The following is a 23,641-nucleotide window of genomic DNA, read 5'->3' as shown; positions in this document are numbered from 1 at the left end:
ATCCATCTGAAAGATTCCAAATAATAACAAATCATCTGAGTCWAGGGAAACAGTATTATTTTACAGAAGTATCTGTGAGCTGACAATCCTATTGAATCAAGATAAAAGAAATAGAGGATATACTTGCAGGAATAAGATCTCCAAAAAAAGTAAAACAAAACTTGAAACAATGGTAAGCTTAGCCAAGAAAGTCAAAATAAGATATGAAAAGCATATGAAGTCTCTACAGAAGGAACTATAACAGGATGTAAAATAAGACCTATAGTAAGAGAAAATGCAGAACTATTTGTTCAGATAGGGGCATGATATCTGAAAGCTGTTGATGTCACCTCCCAAAATTTACAAACATAACCTGGTTTATCTCCTGGAACAGTTGATTTGGAGTTGTAGAAATATTTGTATATGGAATTAATTTTGTAGAATGATTGTTTTTATAGACCTTATGTAGAATATGGTAGAATGGATATAGTTACCTTTGTAGAAMATCATCAAAGGAAGTAGATGCAGCCTCTCTCTTTCTTTTTGAAGAATAATAGAATTATAGTTAGTGAAAGTATACTGTACTTGAGTATAAATAGCTGCAAGCAGAAGAGCTAAAAGCTTCCTTAACAGAAGAATATGCTATCAAAACAGGCTAGGATATGATAGGATAATCACCTGGAAACTGCAACTACCCCAAATATAGCACCAACTTAGTGTACCACAGTAAAAACGCTGTGCTCACAATGTGAAAGCTTTAGATTTAGAGCTTGGAAGTTGCACAGGGTGTGGAGAAAAGAACAGAAGATCATAGCGTGTATACGTATCAGCTCCTTATTCCAGATACACCAAATAAGCAACTTCTGAGCTTATGTCAATATGTTAACTCTTCCAAAAAAATTAGGAATATTAAAGCAGTAGTGAAGCAAGCAGAAAGCTTGTATTGCTAAAATGAACCACAATGAAAAAAGTTGGAAGTGATGTACATACAGCACAAAGTAGGATCAATATATTCATTTAAAATCCACAAAGTACAGTGATATTTAGAATAGGTGCCAGGCAACATTCTGAATGGTATCTTTGCCATTAACATTATTTAACGTCACATGTGGCATCCATAGGACCTATAAACAAACTAGAGGTGGTGAATTTGATAAGATGTACATACAATAAATGAATCTCATGATACATGCTTATAAGTTAAAGTAACAATCTTATATATACCTGAATTCACTTTTAGCCAGCTACCTCTACTGTTTGGCTATGGAAGCTTCATTTACACTGAAAAGAGAAGGAGAAAACAGACTTGGGGGGATTTTTTATATGACAACAACTAATACTTGGAGAAGATAGAGCAGAACCTGTTTGTAACATAGATTTCGTTTGTTTTGCATTTTGTTTTTTGTTTTTAAGTGCAAATAATTTGCATTTGCATTTTAAAAGCAAAAATGTATTTTTGCGTTTGTTTTATTTTCCATGTTTGTAACTATGTTTACAACTTTGAAACTGAGACTATAACACTGCTTTCTGGAATACATCTGTTTTCTTCTTCAAGTTTGACTAAGATGAAGAGAGATTGTAGAAAGTGTTAGTAAACAGTAGGTGTGCCATCTCTCCAGAAACAGCAAATCCAAATTAAGCAACATACAGACAAATACTTTTATTATCTGATAGAAGAGACCTAGAGATAAATTAGTGTTTTCTCTCAAGGTGAAAAACATTAGTTTGGGCGACTGGTGACATTAAGTGGTAAGTGTCCCCAGGCAGGTGTTAAATAGTGCTTTCTGACAAGGAGACAGGCAGGGAAGAACAATGTTAGACAATATTGCCACAATAAATCCCCTAAAACAAGCGAAGCATCTGTACTTCGGTGTCTGTTGTGAACATCAACGGACCACATTTCTACTGAATGAAAGTAGTATCGAATTCTGAGATTATGAAATGGGATAATCAATATTTTCAGGTAGCCAGGGAAGAATACATGAAATTGTTTAATTCTTAGCCAGTAAGAAACTGATAGTCTAGACACTCAGTTCGGAGGGGACTTTTTGACTATTCTTTTTGAATAAATAAGACTTCATCAAATAAATATGTCTACGTAACAGAAACATCTGTCTAGGATGTAAACTAAGGGCTAGGCTCACATTGATTAACCCTTTTCAAGTGTTTCATTGTTTCGAAGGATAAGTGAGCATATAGAGACATACGTTTTTATTGTTTACAATAACCAATAACAACTATTAAATATATTACATTGAATTAAGGATTTACAATGTCACAAAGAGAAAAGAAAGTGCTTACAGCCTGAACCATGAGAGCCACRTGAGAGATTTCCAAGAAATCTATCCTCAGGCAGATGTCTCTAAAGCGATGTTCTGTAGATAGCATATAGTTTTAATGCAGACATGTAGTTTTTGAGTGTGGTGAGTGACTAGCTCTCTGCAGTCACTTCATCCACTGTACTGACTCGGTCTGCATGGGCTATACCACTTAGCTCATACACCTAGTTTGCRTATGGACACATACCATGTAGATAGCTAAATGTCTGAATATAGGGTCAAATTCCACCTAAAATGTCAGATCTGGGGATCCTCAGGAGGTATGTGTGTGTGCGTGCCATAAAGTGAATAACAATGTTTCTTGAGGAGAAAAAAAAAATCTCATCCTATTTTTTTAGTTCTAAGCTTCTAAGGAAAGATAATGACAATGAAATCACATCCATTTCTTGCATTTTTCATTTTCTGAAAAAGTTAAATAGTTAGAAGTTAAACAGAGCTTTTTGTTCCTACAGTCTTAATTTACTATAGTGTAAAAAACTGATTTCTGCAGTACCAGCAGAGCAATCTCCACATTCCAGTATTTTGTTTTGTTTTTATTCTGGTGCATCCTATTAGGAGGCACTACTTTTTCCAGTCTTGTGTTCTTAATCCATGAATCCAGTGGATGAGAAAATTTGTTATAATGCAGAAAGCTTAAAGTATACTGTATAAATTATTTCTGATAATAAATAAATAAATAAATAAATAAAGTTAATATATACTTATATATTATCAGAAAGATTTTTTTTTTCTTTTAGAGCTTGGAATTTGGCTTTGTTTTGGCATATACCCCATGATCAAAGATTTTTATTCAAAGAAGGAAGGGAAGGAGAGAAGAAAGGAGGGGGAGAAAGAAAAATAGAACTAGAGAAAGAAAGAGGAGAAGGAAAAGGAGGAAGAAAAAGAGGAAGAGGAAGAAGAAGAGAAAGAGAAAGAGAACCCTTTGGTTATTCAGAAAAAACGTGCACTTTTCATGGTAGAACCTCTGAATTACTGTTTATCACCTTCATTTCCACCAGTTTTAAATGCCCTATTTCTTGATTATACTTGATTAAGGTGTTAAAAGTTTACTTTGCTCTTGAATAAATCATAGCTGGGATAATTTTATCATTCCAAATTATTCMCGGATTCTTGTGATACTTCATATCAAACATGACTAAATTTACGTTCATGTGCATGCAACATGTAATCCTTAGAAGTTCCTATCTATCCAGCAATATACTTTTCTTGCTCTACTGAGCATAGCTAGTATGACCTTCATCTAGTCAACACAAGGATGCTGTAAAACAAAGTAATATTATATGATTAATGCTATTTTCCTTAATGAGTATTTATAAACATTATCGTAACAGGAAGTGAACTACATAAAAGGTTAGAAATTTAGCTTGTGTGCACTCTGTATCAAAACCGTAATGGTCTACAAAGCTACTTTTAAATGTTCCACTTTTCACTCTCCCATTGGAATAAACACATTTTGAAATCCTCTCTAGGAGAAAAGCATTTTCATCTGACTGGGGTAGTTTCAGCTTCCTATTTCATTTCCATATCTGTGTCTCTGTTTAGCGTGGTAGACAACAGGCTACTTTCCGTCTGGCTTTGGCACATTTTCTACAGAACTGCATGTTGCTTCTATGTTGTACCTATAGCACATAAATGGCTGACAAACGTGTGTGTCAAACCCTTTYCATGTGAGCAGATTTCCTGAGCATGCACCTTCTGGAACATCTGGGATATGCCAGACAGACTGTGTAGGTGTGGAGAGGCTGTTGTAATGAATCAATTAATTGTGAAGACGTCTGGATTTTTTTTTGAGTTGGCAAGTGTCCATTCTGCTTCTGAAGAAATATGAGGGTGAAGGCCTTCTATAAGGAGACCCTTGTACCTGTTGCTACCAAGATTTCAGAGTCGCTTTCTTTTCCACCTTTGCGCTTCAGTGCCTTGAACACATACTAAAAAATGCTCCCARAGTTGTTTTCAGTCTTGAAAACAATAGGAACATGGAATGGTGTTACATGCATGTAGTAGTGGCTAATTTTCTCAAAATCATAGGAAATAGAAGGAACCTCAGGAATTCAGATTGTCCAAGAGATCCACAAACATTCTACAGYAGATGCAAGGTTGGACCAGGCTGCTGTGTGGTGGTTTATGTACCGTTATGCTACATGCACCAGAAGAACCCCTGGCCCACTCAATTTTAACCTCCAGTGGTATCCACAGCCTGCTTTGGTAGCCTGTTCCATAGCTTTTATATAGGCAGTTCTGRCAACACAAAATGTCTTAGGTAATGATTATATTTTCACATATGMAATGATATTTCATACCATTTTTGAGTCATATGTTCTCAGATTTTTCATATTTACCTATAGCTTTGGTATTTTGAAAATGAAAGTGGTGGGTGTAAGTGATGCTAAACATTTGCATGTATTTCTTCTGACTCTTGAGAAATACAAAATAAAAAGCCATGTTGTTTGGGGTATAAGATGAGCAGAAGAAATCAGGGCTAGTTAATTCCTTACTTTTTCTGTGTGACTGTGGAGCTATAGAAAGTTACAGAATAGCTTAAGAGGGGGCTGTAGCTGTACAGTAGTGATGTTCCTGCAATGTCTTCTAATGGTGGGGGGAAAAATTGGTTTAGGGAAAAGCTGAAATATAAATTTTCTTATTMTTTCCTCCTCTGTAGTAATTACAAGATAATAAATTGTGTTATTAATATTAATATTTCCGGTACAAAACATTATTGAGGTGGATCTGTTACCATGACTCTTCCTTTTTATTAGTTTGTGACTTTTTTCTCACATAYTGTGATCAAACTGTGACTTCTGCCACTGCATGTCACTGATTGCAGCCCTGATAATTACATATTGATGGACAGACAAGGTGCCCTGAAAATGCTGGAAAAGGTATCTCKAAGAACTGCCTCTAAAATCTTAATATTTAGTTTTTAACTTAAACATTTCAAGAAAAGAAATGTGTGCTCCTGTGGTAGACCCTCAATGGTATGGAGACTCTTCACTGTATGTGGGGAGAAAATACAGTTCTTAGAACCTGAATGAAATGGAACAATATATTTTTGGGTCRGTTTAGTAGAGTGGACACAGTTACCAACATTTCATTGCCAAACTGAGTCAGGTGGAACTGCCCATTATACACAGCTGCAATAACTTGCATAGTAAAGCAGATCCAGATGTGAAAATTGATGCATATGAAAATATAAGATGTATCTGCTCGAGATGTGTTTATACGTTGACAATATAAAGTTGGTAGGTGCTGTGATACAAACAAGTAGTGACTCCCAAGTCAAAAAGAAAAATATAGGAATAAAATGTGCAGACTTCCAGCAGAGTTACATTGGCCACCGGTGCCAGATATCAGCATACTCACTTAAATTCAAAATATAAAATAAAATTCCCAAACTTTTCATGTTCTGTTGATTCAGAGATGCCATTTTTAATGAAGTCATCCTTACTTAAAATTCTAAAGGAATGTCAAATAAACTCTTTATTTRCAATTATTTTTATCCCTTAGAGAGAGGAAAAAAAAGATTTTTCASAGAACATTTTTTCTAAAAGACAGTCAAAATGTTGGCCCACTCACTTCAGACTTCCAAAAAGTTCGTTTAGTTAGACAAATATATTATGTAGGTCATTTTCACATAGAGATTTATTTATTTACTTTTGCACAATAAAATTCTACTCAACATTTTTTACTTAGGCTCTGAAATCCTTTATTTTTTGTCAAATTAGAACTAGGGTTGGGATTGACTTTCAACTTTCTGACTTTGAATTTCAGTCAGCTGTGTAGCACATAATTGGAATGTTGTTTGGAGTAAGCACATTTTGAAGATGGTRGTATTCATATAATTTCCTCAGTTATAGAATCTAGAAAGAAGTATTTCACATGCTGCTCCCTTAAATTAAAGATTTCAGTGCAGAAAGGGGGTTTCTGGCAATAATTTATGATCTGCTATTTCATATCTTCTCTAGGAATATGACTTCATGAATTATTTATATTTATCTAAACCATTAATAAATTCAATACAGTACTGTTCTTCCTACCCCTATGAGAGGTCATTGAATTCAAATAGACTTTAAATARATAGTGTAATCAACAAATATATAACATTTAATTATCATATTTCATCTAATAACAGTGTAAAAGGCCATCTAACATATATTACTTATTTTTTACCTCTTGGGAGCGACTTAGAAAAAATGTTCTCTGTAAAAGTTTTTAATTTATAATGTTGACATTTTAAAACTGATCTGACCATGTCCTTAATGCAAGTATTTTACAAAAGATTTTATTATATGCCATTTTTTAAGTGCATRTTTCCAAATATAGAAAATTTAAATGGAGTTATACTGGGAAATATAAATCATTTAAGCACAAAAGCTTTTAATAGATACTTGTAATTTCAAAGAGTAGAACGTAATGCATTAAAAACACGGACAAATAAATGACTCTCACTTCCCAAGCATGCAATAAAATGTTTTAAAATATGGTATGAAGATGATCTCAAAATAGCCTTAATTCTTCTTGAATTCTTTCAGCCTGCTTCCTTATTGCGTTTATCATATCAGACAGAGGTTTCTGATTAGGAGCATAAGAACTTTGCAGCCTGTTTTTGCAATCATCTGAAAATTAATTTCCTTTCAAAATTGCCTATAAAATAAAAAGTAGATAAAGTGAAAGTAAATGCCTTCTAAGTGTAAGAACAACACTCCAGCATCCTACAGTTGTATAGGATGTAACCTCCTCTGCTTTGTCTAGCTTTTAAGAGACCAAAGCCTTGAATCCTACAGCTGCATGTCTGAATTACATTTTTTAAATAAGCAGTTTCTACATTTAGAACACCAACTACTTTCAGATGAATATTTCARACAAATGCCCTGAATGTTGTCTAGTAATAAATGTGTTACGTTGCTACATATTTATAATATAGCAGTACTACATTGTTTGTTTTTGTTGTTCTAGCTGCTTCATATAACTATGGAGAGACACAGTCCTATGTACCAGAGATTAAACTACAAACAGATAAGACAAAAACGAGGAGAAAATAAGCAGCATCTGAAAGCCTTCTGTTTTTCAGGAATTGCCTAAAAGTAAATCAGAATTGAAGGTGCAGTTGTCCATAGCCAAACATTGTAGCCAGTGCCAAAGTAGGGGTCAGCTTATTTTTTAAGCTTTACTTTAGTTAACATATACTGTATGGTGATCCTATGGTTGCAAATTTTTCTGAAGGCAGTAAGAGCATAGTACAGATGAGTATCTGGATGCTATTATTTATACAGTTCCCTACATTTTGCACTTTGTTTTTTTAATGTTCGTTATTCTGAGAGATTATGAAACTTCCTGAAAAGTTTGTTTTCAAATGTTTTATTTAAATCACTGAATGCCTAAAGCCTTAATTCAGTTTTCCCAATATATTTTAGTGTAGAGTATGCCATTAGGCCAAACATATTGTTTCAATTCTTACTGGTTTTCGGTTGTGATGGAGTTGTTTTCTTCTTGGTTAGATTAAGTTATCTYTCACTCTTCTAGTTGGTTTATAGGGATAGAATTGCAGGAAGTGGTAGAGATTTTTGATAAGAGAACCCTAAAAAAATGTTTGATGAGATGTGCTCACTCTATTCTGTTCTCCAGGTATGGAAACACACACATTCCCAGTGTGTTCCTCCATGCGTTACTTCCATTAGAGCCAGCAGGGATATAAAATGTTTATCAGTCTGAGTCTGGGGTCCGTATCATTTATTACAGGATAGGCATACCATTCCTATCTGTGACATAGCTGAGCAAGAAGGTAAGGCTGAAGTTTCACAGTCATTTAACCTGCATAGGACTGCTGCACTTTGCAAGAGCTGGCACCTACCTGAGCTGATTTAGTGAGCTAACCTGGCAGAAAACTGCTCACCTTTTTACATAGACTTCATTTACTTCTTGTTTAAATGCCTACCTGCTGATGAGGCTGGATGACTGCTAGTTGTAGTATCAAGGAAGCAGTGACAGCATACAGGCTGGGAGGTGAAGGAGGAAGCAGGATTTCTGCACAGCCAGCTCTGAAATTAGCTCTGAAAACTGAATCCTGAGAGCTTTCCCTGTACTGTGATAGTTGCAAAAAGCTGCTGTGTAAACAGAAGTGAGTTAAGGTACAAAAGAGATTTAAAAGACATTGAAGTGAGTTTGCTTTATTTTAAAAAAACTTTTTATTTTCCATGCTTCCCATTTATTCTATCTCAAACTTTGCAGAAATTTGGCAGTAGTGTTTGTTCTTCATATTTTTCTTCTCCTTTTTTTATCTATTCATTTTGTATCACTCTTAAGAGGACTAGGCACTATGATAGCAGGAGAGCCATCAGGTGTGAAAACACTGACTTGTATTTAAATATCTTTGTTTTAAAGATGTATAGGATCCTGTAGGAATGAACTGTTAGGAATTTATTAGCATTCATTAATTGTTTTTTTCTGTCTCCGAAGTCAAGCACTTAGAGTAGCTAGAGCTGCTTTCTGTGCCTTTTAATGTCGTTCTTTTTTCACACCTCCAACAAATTTGAAAAGGTGGCATGTTTTGAAGAAGTGTGTTTTGAAAACTTGCTTTAAATCTCAAGCAAAGCTAGAAAACAATGATATTGAGCACAATGACTGGTACATTTCCTTGAATTCATTTGTACATTCGGCAGTCACTGATCAACTCAGAACATAATTTTAGACATGATATTTTTCAGCAAAAACAAGGCAGAGTTTTTTAATACTTCCAGTAGTTCAGTTAAATATTGTAAAGTCTTCCAAAATCAAAAGTGAACGTTATCATATTAAAAAAAAAAAAAAAAAAAAAAGAATGAATTTAAACTGTAAAAGCTGTAGAACTTCAATGAGTTACCCTGTTTAAGAAAAGGAATGCTCCACAGAGTTAGTGGGATCATGCATAGCTTCAGCTCTTTTTGGTTGTATTTGACCCTGGATGGTAAACAGAAGGTTTATACATTTATACATCTATATTTGATTTTTTATGATATATATGTATATATACTCTTTGACAATTTTATGTAATAAATATTGTGAATATTGTGCAATTTTTGCACTCTAAACTTTACTACTAAAAGCAGAAACATTGTCCCTTGCATCTAGTTTTCAAAATCTAAAGCAAMACACACACAAAAAAGATGTTCATATCTAGGCAGTGGTAGTCCGAGTATCTCATTTGGTTTTATTCTTAGGACCCCATAGTTCTCTTTAAGCTACTTTTAGATGTAAGTGTATAAATTACATAGTCTATATATAAATTACTAAAGTCTGAGTATTTTTCGTCCATCCTTGGAGATGAGAGGTATAGGTAGTTCTATCCCGATAAGCATAAATAGGAAGCCAAGTACCGACAGAGGAGGCTTTTTCTTCTGCTTGCTTGCACTTTATCTGTAATCCTTCATATAATTTGAACTGTAATATTTATCACTTATACATGCATAAAACTGCTGGGCTTCAGTTCTTCTGTAACTAAAACAAATTAATACATTTGTCTTCATTAGTTGAACATAATACATAAAAATGGATGCAAATTATTTATTTTTATGCAGGTCAGACCATGTATTGAAACTAATCTGGGAATTTCAACTGCTTTAGCAGTTAATTTATTGTTGCTAAAATGTAAAAATGTGTAACTAAAATATTTGATGGGAGAACTSTCTTTATAGTTACCTCAGAAGTATGAGTGTGTTAAGGCACTATTTGTGAAAGAGTTRAGAGACTGCGTTTCATATCAATAAAAGATTACCAGAAAACTTAACTTCCAGTAGCTATTGCTAGCAGACTCTGCCTTAGAGAAGCTGAGTTTCCAGTGGGAATTTACTGAATGTGTATAAATAAAGCAAAGACATTAAAACTACAGCATTGACATAATTGYGCCTAGAACTATGTGTATTGAATTGTCAAAGATTATTTACAAACAGAAACTGTCTCAGTCCTGATATAATTCCTTCCAGTTAGAAGCAAATTATTGTATTGCATCTCAGCACATAGGGTTTGCATGCTCTTAGGTATTCCCAGTCTGAAAAAGCTGCAGCATCAACTATTTCTTTTGTCTGCCTCTTGTATTTCCTGGTCAAGGGTTCTTTTTTTCACTGCTTTTTGGAAATGGGACCTCAATTTCTAGCAACCCCAGTCCATGCAATAAATATCACCTCCCTCCCACTGTYTGCTGGTTTAACTGCCATACTTCCAGGGTCTTCTGTGAGACATGCAATCACCGAAAGCAAACTGAACACAGCCTTTGTAAGGTTTACAAAAAGCAGTCATTCTTGTGTGTGTATGGTTTTTACTTCTTTCCCTAGAGAAAATAATAAACCTACCTGCCTTTATCTCCTTTGCACTCTTGGTTGTTCTTTAGGTCTAAATAGTTCAGGATCTGCATCTTCCAAATCCAGGAGTCTTTCTTGCTCATGCAGCTAGTTACTTTCTTTCTCAGTTGCCTTCATAGTTTATTTAGATATCTTTCTGTGAAAAATATTCGTTATTCTTCTTCCTTACCTTTAGCTAATGCATGCTAACTCTTTCATTTCTGGGTTGTTTTTTCACGTGTATCTATTTCTATGGGGAAAAAATTGCCTTTAAGGATTATTYTCTTCCTTTTCCAATTTTTCCCTTACTCTCAGCTCGTGTTGAGGGGATAATGGGTCCTGTTAGTGCTACTTCCCCCGGGAAAATACTGAACAGCATGTTCAAGCAAGATTTCCTCAAATCCAGAGCCTTTCAGATGCAGGTGATTTTTCTCTATCAGAGAAAGATTTGTGAGAGATCTGATGACAGCCAGCTTGAGATCATGAAGGCTGAGAGAGCTGTGAAAGGAGAGTAGACTTTTSTGGGAATACGGGAATTTGTTATAATTTTGACTGTACTTCCCTTTCAGATAAGTATATGCTTCTTCCCTATTTTTCTCCTGTCTCAACTTCATTCCATCTTTGCCTTTTCCAAACCTTCTTCTCCAACAAGGCTTTTCTTTTCTTGAGTTTACTTCTTTCATAACTATCCCCAGCCCTTTCTCCCTTCTTCCACCCAAAGAAAAACATGTGGAAGATTTCAGACACAGTCTTGGTGGTGTGTGGCTCATTTATATGTGTTGAATCATTCAACAATAGAACATTTCTTACCTACAGCTAAAATTCAAAAGTTTATATATCGATACATTCCTGAAATCCCTATGGTAGCTTCACAAATGCGTATGTTGACACTTTGATGACCCTACTTTGAGCAGGGGGTTTGCCCTAGATGACCTACAGAGGTCCCTTCTGACCTCAGCAGTTCTGTGATTCTCTGTAAGTATGTATGCGAACTGTGATCATACATAAATTTCTGTCTTTGGTCATAGTATTGAAACTCAACATTTTTGTGATGAAAATATTTCACACTCTTTAGCTACCCAATCAGGACCCTTCTCTTTGAACACTGACTTGAATTTTCATCCAAAAGGGGTAAAGAGACGCTATTGACTGTCATTCTCTGAGCCTACCAAGTTCCATTTTTTGCACCCAAATGAYTTCCTTGTATTGGAAAAGAAATTCAAAACTCTGAATGCTCTTCAGTCATCTGAATTCTTGTTGTCTCATCCAGCCCTACTACTGAGGATTCTCTAAGTTGGCTGGGATAAATGAAAAGACTTGATGACTGGAACCAACAGCTTTGAATCTGTCATGGTGTTTTATGGACAGACTACACAGTGAATGAAATGTTGAAATCTTATACAATAGCCAATGTTTTAAGTACCTATTGAATATTTGAAGCTTCTTACTCTCACTGTATGTATGATGCAAACAGTTATTTGATGTTTCCTTTTCCCAAAGATCCATGAAGAACTGGCTCTGTTGCCTTTCTAATCACTTTAACCTTGTAAATCAAATTAGGGAAGAGAAATCTGCATGGAAAAACTGAAAGAGTTAGCTTCTCATATTTATTAGAAAGATTATAAATATATGGAACACCACTTGATAGAACAGTAGCAGCTTCTTACTGTCATCTGTAAATATAGTGTGAAATTTTGTAGGAACCATTCTAAAGGTCTGAAGTTGTTTCTGTTTGCGTAGCTTGAATACAGATTGCCCAGATAAAATGCCACTGCTCTTAGATGTACCAACAGCTACTTCATACTTCACTCATGATAACAAATCTAATGGTAAAATACCTTCTGGGAAATTAGGGTGGTGTCTGCAAAGTCATGGCCTGGGTTTTCAGATCTGGGCGCCTTCTGTTACGACCCAAGGCTTTTCTAATTTTTAGTTATATTCTACCTACCTGCCTGAAATCTTCATGTGTTGTAAAACTGCATATAGCATTTTCTTTAGCTTACTTTGTTCAGCTGTTGCTGTGTAGTGTTAGAAAACGATTTCCCACAAAGGAAGCTGTTGTAAATCACTCAAACACAAGTGATGTAGGTTTACAAAGCAAATTTTAAACAATTGATATATAAATAAGAAATAGTTTTAGCTACAATAAAATTATCACTCATTTCCTCAGTATAGATTTCAACATGGGTATTTTGTGGCTGCCCAGTTCAACAGCAGCAGAGAGATAATAACACACTAAGCTTATGACCTTTTCAGTGAACTTTCTTTGGTGTTACAGTACATGTAGACTCCATAAAAGAAAGTTACTAACTTTTACTCTTTGCATTTATTCTGTCTAAAGGCTATACTTTAGAGTTGAGTTTTTACAGTGATAGTCTGAGAAGGAATTGAGAAAATTATACTGGGTTAAAAAATGCAAAAGAAATATTAGAATATGTGTATCTAATACAATAATGTAATTATGATCTGAGTATGTACAATAGTGAAAAAAGCCTTGTTCATCCTATTCAGATTATTTTGATAGCAAAAAAGAAAACATAGGAACATAGTATRAGTTAACCAGTAAAACCTATATCATCATCTCTTATTTAAATTTTTCATGGTGGGCATTTATGTTCTTTATGTTTTTTTTTTCTGTAATTTACTCACTAGCAAAGGATAAATATGTTTTGAGCTAGTTACAACTTAATATACCCAAGAATGTCCCCTTTTCAGTGCCAAAGACATAAACACTTACGAAAGGGAGGATGAATGGCTATTGTAGTGCTAATTCTCCCCTGTATTAATCTAATTTTAATATCAGTTATGGTGCATGCTTATAGTTAAGAGAATTATGAGAAAATTATTATGAAACAAGTCTCAGATAAATGATTTTTCTTGGTTACAACTGGTTAAGCTGGTTACAGTTTTAGAAACGTACATGAACTCCTTTAAGATAGTTCTGTAGAGACAGGGCCAAAAATTTAGTCAGTTGATGGTAATGACTGGGAAGAAGTGAAACTAATTAGATAACACAAGAACTTATGAAATTTCTTTCATTACAGTTTGCATAAAATACTATTTTTAAAGTGTTCTCTGATTCTTATCAGCAACATGTCTTTTCTGAGCCATATATGAAAAGTGGCTCTGAAGCAATTTTTTTTTATATATATATATATTTATGTATATATATGCATATAAAAAGGGAATGATGAGCAGTTTTGTTTAGGATTTGGTTTTGAATCTGTTTGCTATTTCAATTAGATATGGGATAGCTTAGATTGCTGTAAACCTCTGTCGAGGATTTTGCATTGTAATAATTAGAACTTAATGAATATTTAATTATAATGTGTCTAACGTTACGTATGGTAATGCACACAAGTCTTAAGGTAGCATGAAGTGTGCAAGGTTAACAATCAGAATTAGGAAACACTCCAATTTTGTTAGAGAAATGTTAACTCATCCTGATAAATATTTTATCTTGGTATATCTTTTGAAAACAAACAAACAAACAAACCCCTTAAAATTTAGAGTTATGTATTTAATCCAAAAAACAAGGTTGGGAAAAATCTGATGTACATGGAATGCAGCAAAATTAAGATTGCAAATATTAGTTATTTGAAACCTGCCAGTTTATTATTATTTATTCCCAATGTTGTTTGTAATATGTAGGGTAGTTAAAAACATTTGAAAAGACTTCTTCATGCTGAGAAGAGCTTAAAGCCCATGAGAAAATAGAAAGGCAACTCATAGAAGAGCAAGAAATATACTTTCTTTTAACGTTTAAATCAATATAATATTTTAATATGTTAATCATAAATGCCTAGAAAATGTATATAAATGTTATTGTACTAGACCTTTGTGAAATATTTTTCTTGGAGTGGCAAAACCAGGATTTTCACTCCTTTCTACATTAAAAAGAACTATATCTATTGAAAGTTTATTAATATAGCTGTCGTTTTCAGTAAACACTGGAGGACATGTAAACTTAGGAAGTGTATTTAAGCTCTGTGTGTCTGCGATGCTTTGTTACTAATTTATATGTACCTTAGAGGTGAGAATGCTGTAATGTCTGAGCATTCATAAATATGAAACACTAGCTTTGCTCTGAGGCACAGAGCTAGGAAACAGGAAAAATGTTTCAGTTACCATAACAAAGAAAGTCTATATCAAAGCTCTTTTTTAGAATCTACATCTTAAATCCTGGTCTAGTACAATGACCACAGGACTGTTTTGTACTCTTAAAACTACCTGACTAATTGCTACCTCTTGTGGAAATAGCTAATTTTGCTGCGCAGAAAATCTTTTCATCAGTGAAGTAATTTTTTTTTTTTTTTTTGCTTTCCTATGGTATGTTATAACTGTGGCTGTCAGTCTTTATTACTCAGTGCTGAGTTTGTTACAGATTACCGGAACGTGTTTCAGGACCTGTGATGCATGAGGCTGTAGGATGTTGATCTTCCATGAATCCTTGTGGGCTAAACTTCCACTGCGCAATTTTGCGTGAATGAAACCCCTTCGAGTCTTGTGTCTGTCATGCYTAAGTCTCCAATATGCATGAAATTTCAGAGAAACTGAATTTCACATACTGTATTATCAGTTATCCCTTAGGAAGGAGAGGCTGTCCCGAAGGACCAGACTGAAATTTATGTTRTATAAAGAGAAGGAAAGCTTCAGCAGCTGTAGTAACCGATGGAAATATATAATAGATGGCTTAACAAACAAAACTTTCAAGTATGACCCAGCTGCATGTGCAACCGAATTGGTGGCAAAACATTTAATCTGTGATTCCAGTAGGCCTTAAGTGTGAGAAGAACACAGAGAAATGCAGACGTGCCAAGACTTACATGGTTCTACCCATCCCCAGTAGTATAAATGGGGTTAGAAAGAGACTTTAATGGAAACTTTAGCTATGCCTGCACTGGAGTCAGGCTGTGACTGCAGCTTACATATAWGTACACATGCTAGCTTTAGGGTAGATAGATCTATCTAGTATAACCTCATTGCAAATGAGTTCATGCTGGAAAAAACTTCCCCAAAAGATTGCCCCCTTTTTTTTTTTTTTTTAATTACTACCTGTTACAATGCAGTTAACCCATGCTGAGTTCAGTGCTTCTTCCTCTCCAATGCTAAAACCAGAACATGAATTAGTTACTTTACTCAGTATAAACTAATAACACAGGCACTAGCTTTCAAATTTCAAAATACCAAATAATTTGTAGAAACTCTTTCTCTTAATAAAATGCCTCAGGATGATGAAGTATAAACAAGTTTTCTAGTTCAGTATTTGCTTAATGAAGGGCTGAGTAGAATGCTACCATTTCTTTTTATTTGCTTACAGTCAAATTCARTCGCATAGTTTCCAGTACACTCCAACYCGTTTAAGGGTGTCWTTGATATTTACCATGTGAATGACTRAAATAGAGACTAAGGGTAAGCAGGGAGTAGATTTCACTGAATTATAATATTGCAGGAAACATCTTCAAGACCAGCCAGATCAGCAGGATTTCAGCATATTAATCTGTATGCAATGAAGTCTCAATATATAAAGATTACGTGTTCATAAGTTAACTAAACACATAATTATGTGCATACATTTTTATATACTGAGACTTTAGGGAAGAAAATCTATCCATGTATAACTTCTRGAAGATTTCTGAGACTTAGCTGTCTTAGGTTTGTACAGATGCTTTAGATAATAAAATTTATGCAAATAAGCTTTCATCTTTATTTTAAATCTTCATATTTGGGTTACTGAAAATRAAAATCATTGCGTCATTCATGATGATCATAGGAAGCCACAAAGGTATCCAGCACCTGTAGAAGTCAGAAGGTCTAAGGAAACTCTTATTCTGGTGGACATTCTCATTCCTGCAAACTGCAGGGGCAGTGGGATCAGCAAATAATGTGWGTATTATGTTGTATTGGTCCTCCAGTCCCTGTCTTTCATGGGATATTTGATCATTTGTCAGAGAAAAGAAAGCAGTAACAGCCTTGAGAAGAAGGGGCAGAAAAAGTCAGATATTTCTGCATTTCTCTCTTTCTCTGCACTCATTGGAAGATGATATGTATATATTTTTTCCTGATTTTGGGATGGAATTTTAAATACTTCTGTCTCTCCCCTCCCAGTCCTCTCCCATGCACACACTAGTAAGATTTTATTAAGATTTAATTTACTACTTTATTCTTATTCACACTGCCTTTATTTTGCAAATGCATTCATATATATATGGTCTATGGTATAATTATTTAAAATATTTAATTTTAGCTTTAAAGTTTCAGTCCACATTTTATTTTGTCTTCTGAACAGTATTTTCTTAAATAATGTTTTGGGTTCTAAAAAACCAGACAAATAAGCCATGACCTTCCTAAAGTACCTTATGGAAGAGCTCATTCCATTCATATTCATCTTCCACTCAAGCAGACAGGACTGATTGTGAAAATTACTGCTAAATTACCAACATTTGCTGAAATTTTTCATTTCTAAAAGGAAAAAAAAAAGTAGTTTTAAAGAATGTAACCTGGATGCCTTGTCTATATTCTCTATTTATTTTCTACTCTTTTCCTAYAGTAACTTTGTCATCAAACATCAGACCATGATAATTTTAACCACTTCAGAGGCTTCTGGGGAGACTTCGCCATCACTAGGACTTGCAATCCAACTTGCATCTAAGAATAAAAATCTAGGAGCAAGTAAAATCTTAGGAAAGAATATTCTTGCTGTGCTTCCTTCCTTTGTTATCTTAATATCTGAATCAGTGACAACAACATTAAAAATGACTTATTTTTCAAACATCAGATTATTAGGTAGTCTCAAGTTGTTTGTTGAGAAAYATAAATCAATGAATTTAAGTAATTGTAAGTCATTCAGGAATAGAATATAATTACAATATTGAATGCTGGTTGTTTGACATGTATAAATTTCCACTTTGGGATATTCTTTAAATATTTAATTGAACAGTGGCAGTATGCAAGGCTGGTCATTCCACACTCAGTATTGATCTTRCTTACAAGATTACCATTTTTAAGACAAGGTAATAAGATACAGTAAATATAAATATTGCAGTAGGTACACCAAAGGCCTTATAACCTGTCCATTGCAGAAATACGTGCACAAAAAATTGCAATTTACCAATACAAAGTGATACAAATACTGATGAAATTAATCACTATTTGAATGCATACTCCCAACGCAATCCTTGCAATCTCAACTAATTGTGGATAGGATTATCTTGTGCTTCATGATTTCTTTCTACGAATTCCTCAGTTTATTCATTTTTTAAGTACTTCAAATGGACTAGAATTGTATGTGTACAAATCTGGCCCCTAGAATATATAAATAATAGATAAAGAATAGTTGTTGCTGCCTATATTCAGACCAACAGAAAGTGTGGAAACAAAATGCAAATCAGTTTAATTAGAAAGCAGCCTGTCAAATCAGAAGAGTCTTAGACTGGATCCAAAATTATTTCTCAAGATCTAGTGTAATTTAAGGTGGTGGTGTTGTTACATATTTATAGGTAGTGCAGCACTGAAATATCCACAAAAGATTATAGCGTGCACTTACATTTCCCCAGGCTCTTATGGTCTAATCTCTTTCGTTCTTCCATCTGACTGAAGAAATGTGTCAAGTTCATGCTTTTGCAAAGTTTCACTATCATCAGAATGGTCTAAAATGCTGCGACTTAGACTCCTGCTTGTGCAAGGGAGCTGAAGAAGAATTTTTTTTCATCTCCCTCTGTTTCGCTTATAGTCCTATCTAAATACAGTTTAGTTCCTAGTACAGAACCCATTCTTCCCTAAGCAAATAGATGATAAAAATGTAGGGCSTTGCAATTTACTTTGAGGTCAGCTCTTCCCACCTTTTATTCTGAAATAAAGGAACAAAGCCTAGAGTGTTTTTGAATTAATGGTTTGTTTTGTGTTTTATTTCCAGGCTGGTTGAGTAACCCTTCTCACCAGCTACATTCTCATGACAAATTCTAGTTGTATAAGAATAAATTGAATGCTATGCTCAGGGAGAAGAAATTTCAAACAAAAATATATGTTTTCCAAGAGTGATATAATATATTCTATGCATACATTCCTTCAGCTCCTTCCACCTAGATAACGGTATGTCAACGGTAGTCAAATGGGTAGCATCTCTCTAATAGGATGTTGAGGAATTTTTTTTACAGTATCAAATTAATGAAAATACATTTTATTAGCAACTGGAGATGCTGGATAAAGTTGTAACTAGTAAGTAGCATTATTATAACAGAAAGAAAAGGAGGAGGGCTCCTTTGTAGAGCTGCATTCCTATCAAGATCATGTGAAAGAGGGGGTAGCATGACTTTTCATCTACTCATTTTTTTACCAGGATTTCTTATCCACTCTAATGAAAAGTCTTTTGTTCCTGTTTTCAAAGCAGCAGCAGCAGAATGATGGCTTTGTTGTCTCCTTAAACATTACACAAAATATGAACATAGAAAGCATTTCTGACTTATGTGATTTACTTGTAACCATTGAGAAAACAAAAGCTTTTTCCTTTACCATCATTTACTAATTGATGTAAATTGCAAAATACTCATTAAGAAGTCTCTATGATCTATGCAGAGAAAAAGAAAAGCAGACGACATATGAAGACATAACACTTTACCTTGAAAACTGCTCTTTGAAATACTGAAACATTCAGAACCTGTGAAATTATCCTAAGTCATTAGGATATTAATGTTAAAATATGTTAAACATGTTAAAATATGCAAATGCATATCCATGTTATCCAAACACGCTTAACTCTGTCTTTCTGAATACATTACTACCTGATACTTTTAATATGAAATAAATGGGTGTYTGGAAGGTATCATAAACATTTGACAGTTTATCAAATGGAGACTTTTGTGGCTTAATCCTGAACATTGAGTTGTTGTTTCTTTTTTTAATAAATAATAGTATAAAGTGCCCTTTATATTCCAGATCTTGAGTGGGCTTTAGACTAGGAAGCAATAGCCTGTAGACCTAAGTATATGAAACTAATTCTACTGCAGTATAACTAAAAAGCTGATGTGAATTAAARGGTGGATACTCTTTGGCTGAGTTTAATAGCTGGATCAAGTTTTGTGTGTGTGTATGTACGTGTGTGTGCACTTGTAGGTTTGTATTTATGTGAGCAATGTGACCAGGGTTAGATGTACATGTTTTTCCCATTAAGAACTTATAGCTGTAAAAGAAGAGGATGCAGTTGTTCTTGTAATGTTTTCTTACATTTCAATCTTCTCAGAAATACCTACCTTTCCTTAAAATGTACACCAGTGCAATATTTTCTCTGTGATCTCTTTAGGTTCTCCATATAGAGACAAGATCACTATAGCAATTCTTCAGCTGCAAGAAGAGGGCAAACTCCACATGATGAAGGAGAAATGGTGGCGAGGCAATGGCTGCCCAGAGGAGGAAAGCAAAGAGGCCAGTGCTTTGGGAGTTCAAAACATTGGAGGAATCTTCATCGTGTTGGCAGCGGGATTGGTGCTCTCTGTCTTTGTGGCAGTCGGGGAGTTTTTGTACAAATCCAAAAAAAATGCCCAGTTGGAAAAGGTAAATATTGTCTTTTACTATTTAATTTTATGATTATGGTCTATTAAGACAATATTTTAAGCTTCTGGTAGCCAAATGTAGCTGCATACTGATTATTTATCATATAATGCATATCATATAATCCTATATAACAAAGGATCACAACAGAGTACCCCAAATTTAATATTTACAGCTTGTAATTTGTCTTCAATATGTTTAATTGTAGCCAGCTTTCAGGACAAGTGACTATTTCTCCTCTTATTCAAGCCTGAAAAAAGACAGCTTTTTACTGCTGGAAGTTCACTGCAGTTAATTTTATGGATGAAGAAGAAATCCGAAACTGTAATGGGAAACTAATCTTCTACAGATAATTCTGATTTTCAAAAGACAAAACTGTCTGTAGCTCAAAGTTAAAAATCTAAAAATGTCTCTACAGAAATGTTCTTTCCAGAAGTTTACACTTGAAAAAGTTGTTCTGGTAGCATTTGGAAAGATTGCATCAGCATGATTCTTTGTGGTTTTACTATTGATTATGATTTGATGTCCTGTGATTTTAAACTCAGTTTCGAAAGTTCTAGTGTTAATTTTTTCTGTACTTACAATTTATACAACCACAATACTGTAACTGTGCCAAAACTACTGCAATTTTGTAAAATTCTTAGCTGGAATATTTTCCAGACAGTTTTGCATTTTAAAAAAGMCTCTCTCTATATGCACATTTTTAAAACCTAAGCTCAAACTATAGATTTTATTGCTGTGACATATTTTGAATTTTAAAAATGGAGAGAAACTGGATTTTTTTACTATTTTTTTTTCCTTTGGGGGAGCTTCTGACCTATGTCAATTCCTATATTTGTATTTAATAATTTAGTTTAATAAAATCAGTAGTAAGTCCAACAGATATATTTATATTKATATTTTTCCAGATGCTACTAGTGAATTTTTGTAACTTGATTATTCAGAAAACTTAAGATTTGTATTCAGTCCTTTTAAGCCACCTTTTGGTATGCAAGTGTCCTTTAATGAATATATTGTTAAAGACATTTTTGCTATAACACACAAAGGTAGTGTGAGGTCACAAGGTCCGAAATAGAATTTGAACTTTGGTGCATTTTATTATATTGTAAAAAGACCATTTAAATTCTCTTATTTATCACATTATAGGATGATTCATTGCTGTTAACTTAGTACTGAAGTGTTGTGTTTCTGGAAAGAATTTGTGAGGAAAGAATACTATTTACTTAAATAACCTATGTATATCTCAGTAATTTATACATTCTTAAGGTGGATATRGATTTCATACTGATATCAGAATGATTTGGTTTAGCTTTTCTGGACTTTTAAGAAATACTTATTCAGAAAACTAGGACTATTTGATAGTAATTTTGTAACATCACATCAGTTGCTTAGTGTTTTGTAGGGTTTGAATGCATACCTTACTTGACACTGACAGCATGACTTGACTGTAGAAAATTGTGTGAGGAAGCAAAACAAAACTGTTCTTATTTAAGGATTTGTTTCTGTGAGTCCTTTTTTTTTTTTTTTTTTTTTAATAATGGTGAGAGATAGCAATGAGTGGAGTTATCTGAACTTTTTACAATGCTTGTACCAGAAGGGTCTCATCATATCATCAAGTGTTGAGATACATTTGAAATTTAGGAATAAATCTGAAGTAGTTGATAGGGTCAAGTATCCCTCTCTTCTCCTTGCTCTTTATCTCTTCCCTGCCCTCTCCACACCCTGCAGTACTCAGCTAATCTGAATTCAGTGGGAGATTAGTAATGTTTCTGTAGAAGTTTACTTACTGGATGAAATTAAGGGATAAAAAGATCGCAGGATGCCTGCTCATGGCCTACCCTTGCACCACCATCACCCACTCCTCACCCAGGACCACAGATCTTCAGTGGACATCTTCCTCTCTCTCCCCCCTAAATATAGGAGATCCCTGCTGCTTAGGAGAGGGAGGAGCAGCAGAGGGGAGGTAAGAAATGCTGACATCTGTCTCTGGTCACTGCATCTCCTCTGCTGGGATAGGTGCACCCTGCAGATAGCACTGCCTTGGCCATCCTTTATGGARAGAGGGGGCACTTGTTTCTGGTGACATTGATTCATCCGTTTAGAATCATAATATCRGTATGATATCTGTGTAACACCTGTGAGCATTTGTGGACAGGAAAGATAAAGGCATAAAAACTAAGGAAACGAAAGAAATCAGATATACTTACGCTGCTGAATATGTGGAGTATCCTGGAATATAGATGACCATAATAATATGTATATCTGCCTAGGGTATCTGCCCTAAAGGGTATACAAAATACGTACAGTTGCCCTTCCATTATGGCAGAAGGCAGGCAGTGGAGATTTTATGTGCGTAATCTAGATATGTTTCTTAGTATCTTTGCTGTTGGCTCTCCTTCCAACATGTATGCATGTAGAGATGTTAGACAGGGTGAAGGAGCGAGACCTCCGAAGGAATTGAAATCAGCAAAGCAGCAGACCGAATTGTGTTATTTGCTGAAAACTTACATTTTGTGACCAAAGTRGCTCAGAGCATTCATGCTCCTGATGTGCTCAAAAATTGGATAGCAACATGTGACCCTTTCTGTGGTCTTTCTGGAAAACAGATATTGATAAGCAGAATAACASACATGCATTTGTGCAACCACAGCATTTTCTAGACACTAAGGAATTCTGTTTTACTGACACCTTTCAAAAGCAAAAATAGGCTTTGATAATATCAGAGTTAGACCGTCAATCACTGATATTTGCTACAGCTAGTTTGTTTGAAAACTGAACATGCTAATTTACCAAGTATTTTCTAGAACATCCAGATCTGACAARTGTGGAAAGAACAATATATGGACTCAATTCTGCTATTGTTTGTAGCCATTCAAAACCCACTGAGCCATTAGCAGGTCAGAACTAAGCCTGCTTGTGGAAAAATAGCAGATATACATATCATTGTACCTTAACTGTTTGTTTCATTAGGGGAGATCTGGTCAGAGGCTTTCTGTAATGCAAAATATTAGATTAAATCTAAAAAGGTGCTGAACTGAGAATACCAACAGAGTTCAGATACTGCAGGAAAGAAGTAAGGCAACAAGCAGGATTGCAACSCTGGACATCAGGAGAGCGGACTTTGGGCTCTGCAGAGACCTAATTGGTGGAGTCTCATGGGTTAAGGCCCTAGAAGGAAGAGGGGTCCAGSAGAGCTGGCTAGTATTCAAACATYACTTCCTACAGGCTCAAGAGTGGTRCATCMCTRTGAGTAAGAAGTGCAGCAAAAGGGRCAGGAGACCTGCATAGGTGAGCAAGGAGCTCYTGGCCAAATTCAGACAGAAGAAGAAAATACACAGAATGTGGAAGAGGGGACAGGCTACTTGGGAGAATTATAGGAATGCAGTCAGAGTRTGTAGASATGYGGCGAGGAAGGCTAAGGCCCAGTTGGAATTGAGTCTGGCAAGGGATGTCACGGACAATAGGAAG

The 23,641-nt window shown here is 34.7% G+C and overlaps 1 protein-coding gene across 1 annotated transcript in view; it reads left to right on the top strand.

The window, feature by feature from the left end:
* GRIK2 (glutamate ionotropic receptor kainate type subunit 2) overlaps positions 1–23,641 on the top strand; it is a 414,190-nt gene that overhangs the window by 376,751 nt on the left and 13,798 nt on the right. The window contains exon 15 of the mRNA XM_085306980.1: positions 19,926–20,176. Coding sequence (XP_085163106.1) covers positions 19,926–20,176 — 251 coding nt within the window. The remainder of the gene's footprint in view (positions 1–19,925; positions 20,177–23,641) is intronic.

Source organism: Rhea americana, unplaced genomic scaffold, assembly GCF_003343005.1.
Source record: "Rhea americana isolate MKP2758 unplaced genomic scaffold, rheAme1 scaffold_25, whole genome shotgun sequence".
Lineage (NCBI taxonomy): Eukaryota > Metazoa > Chordata > Aves > Rheiformes > Rheidae > Rhea > Rhea americana.
This window is presented reverse-complemented; position numbering and strand designations above follow the sequence as displayed.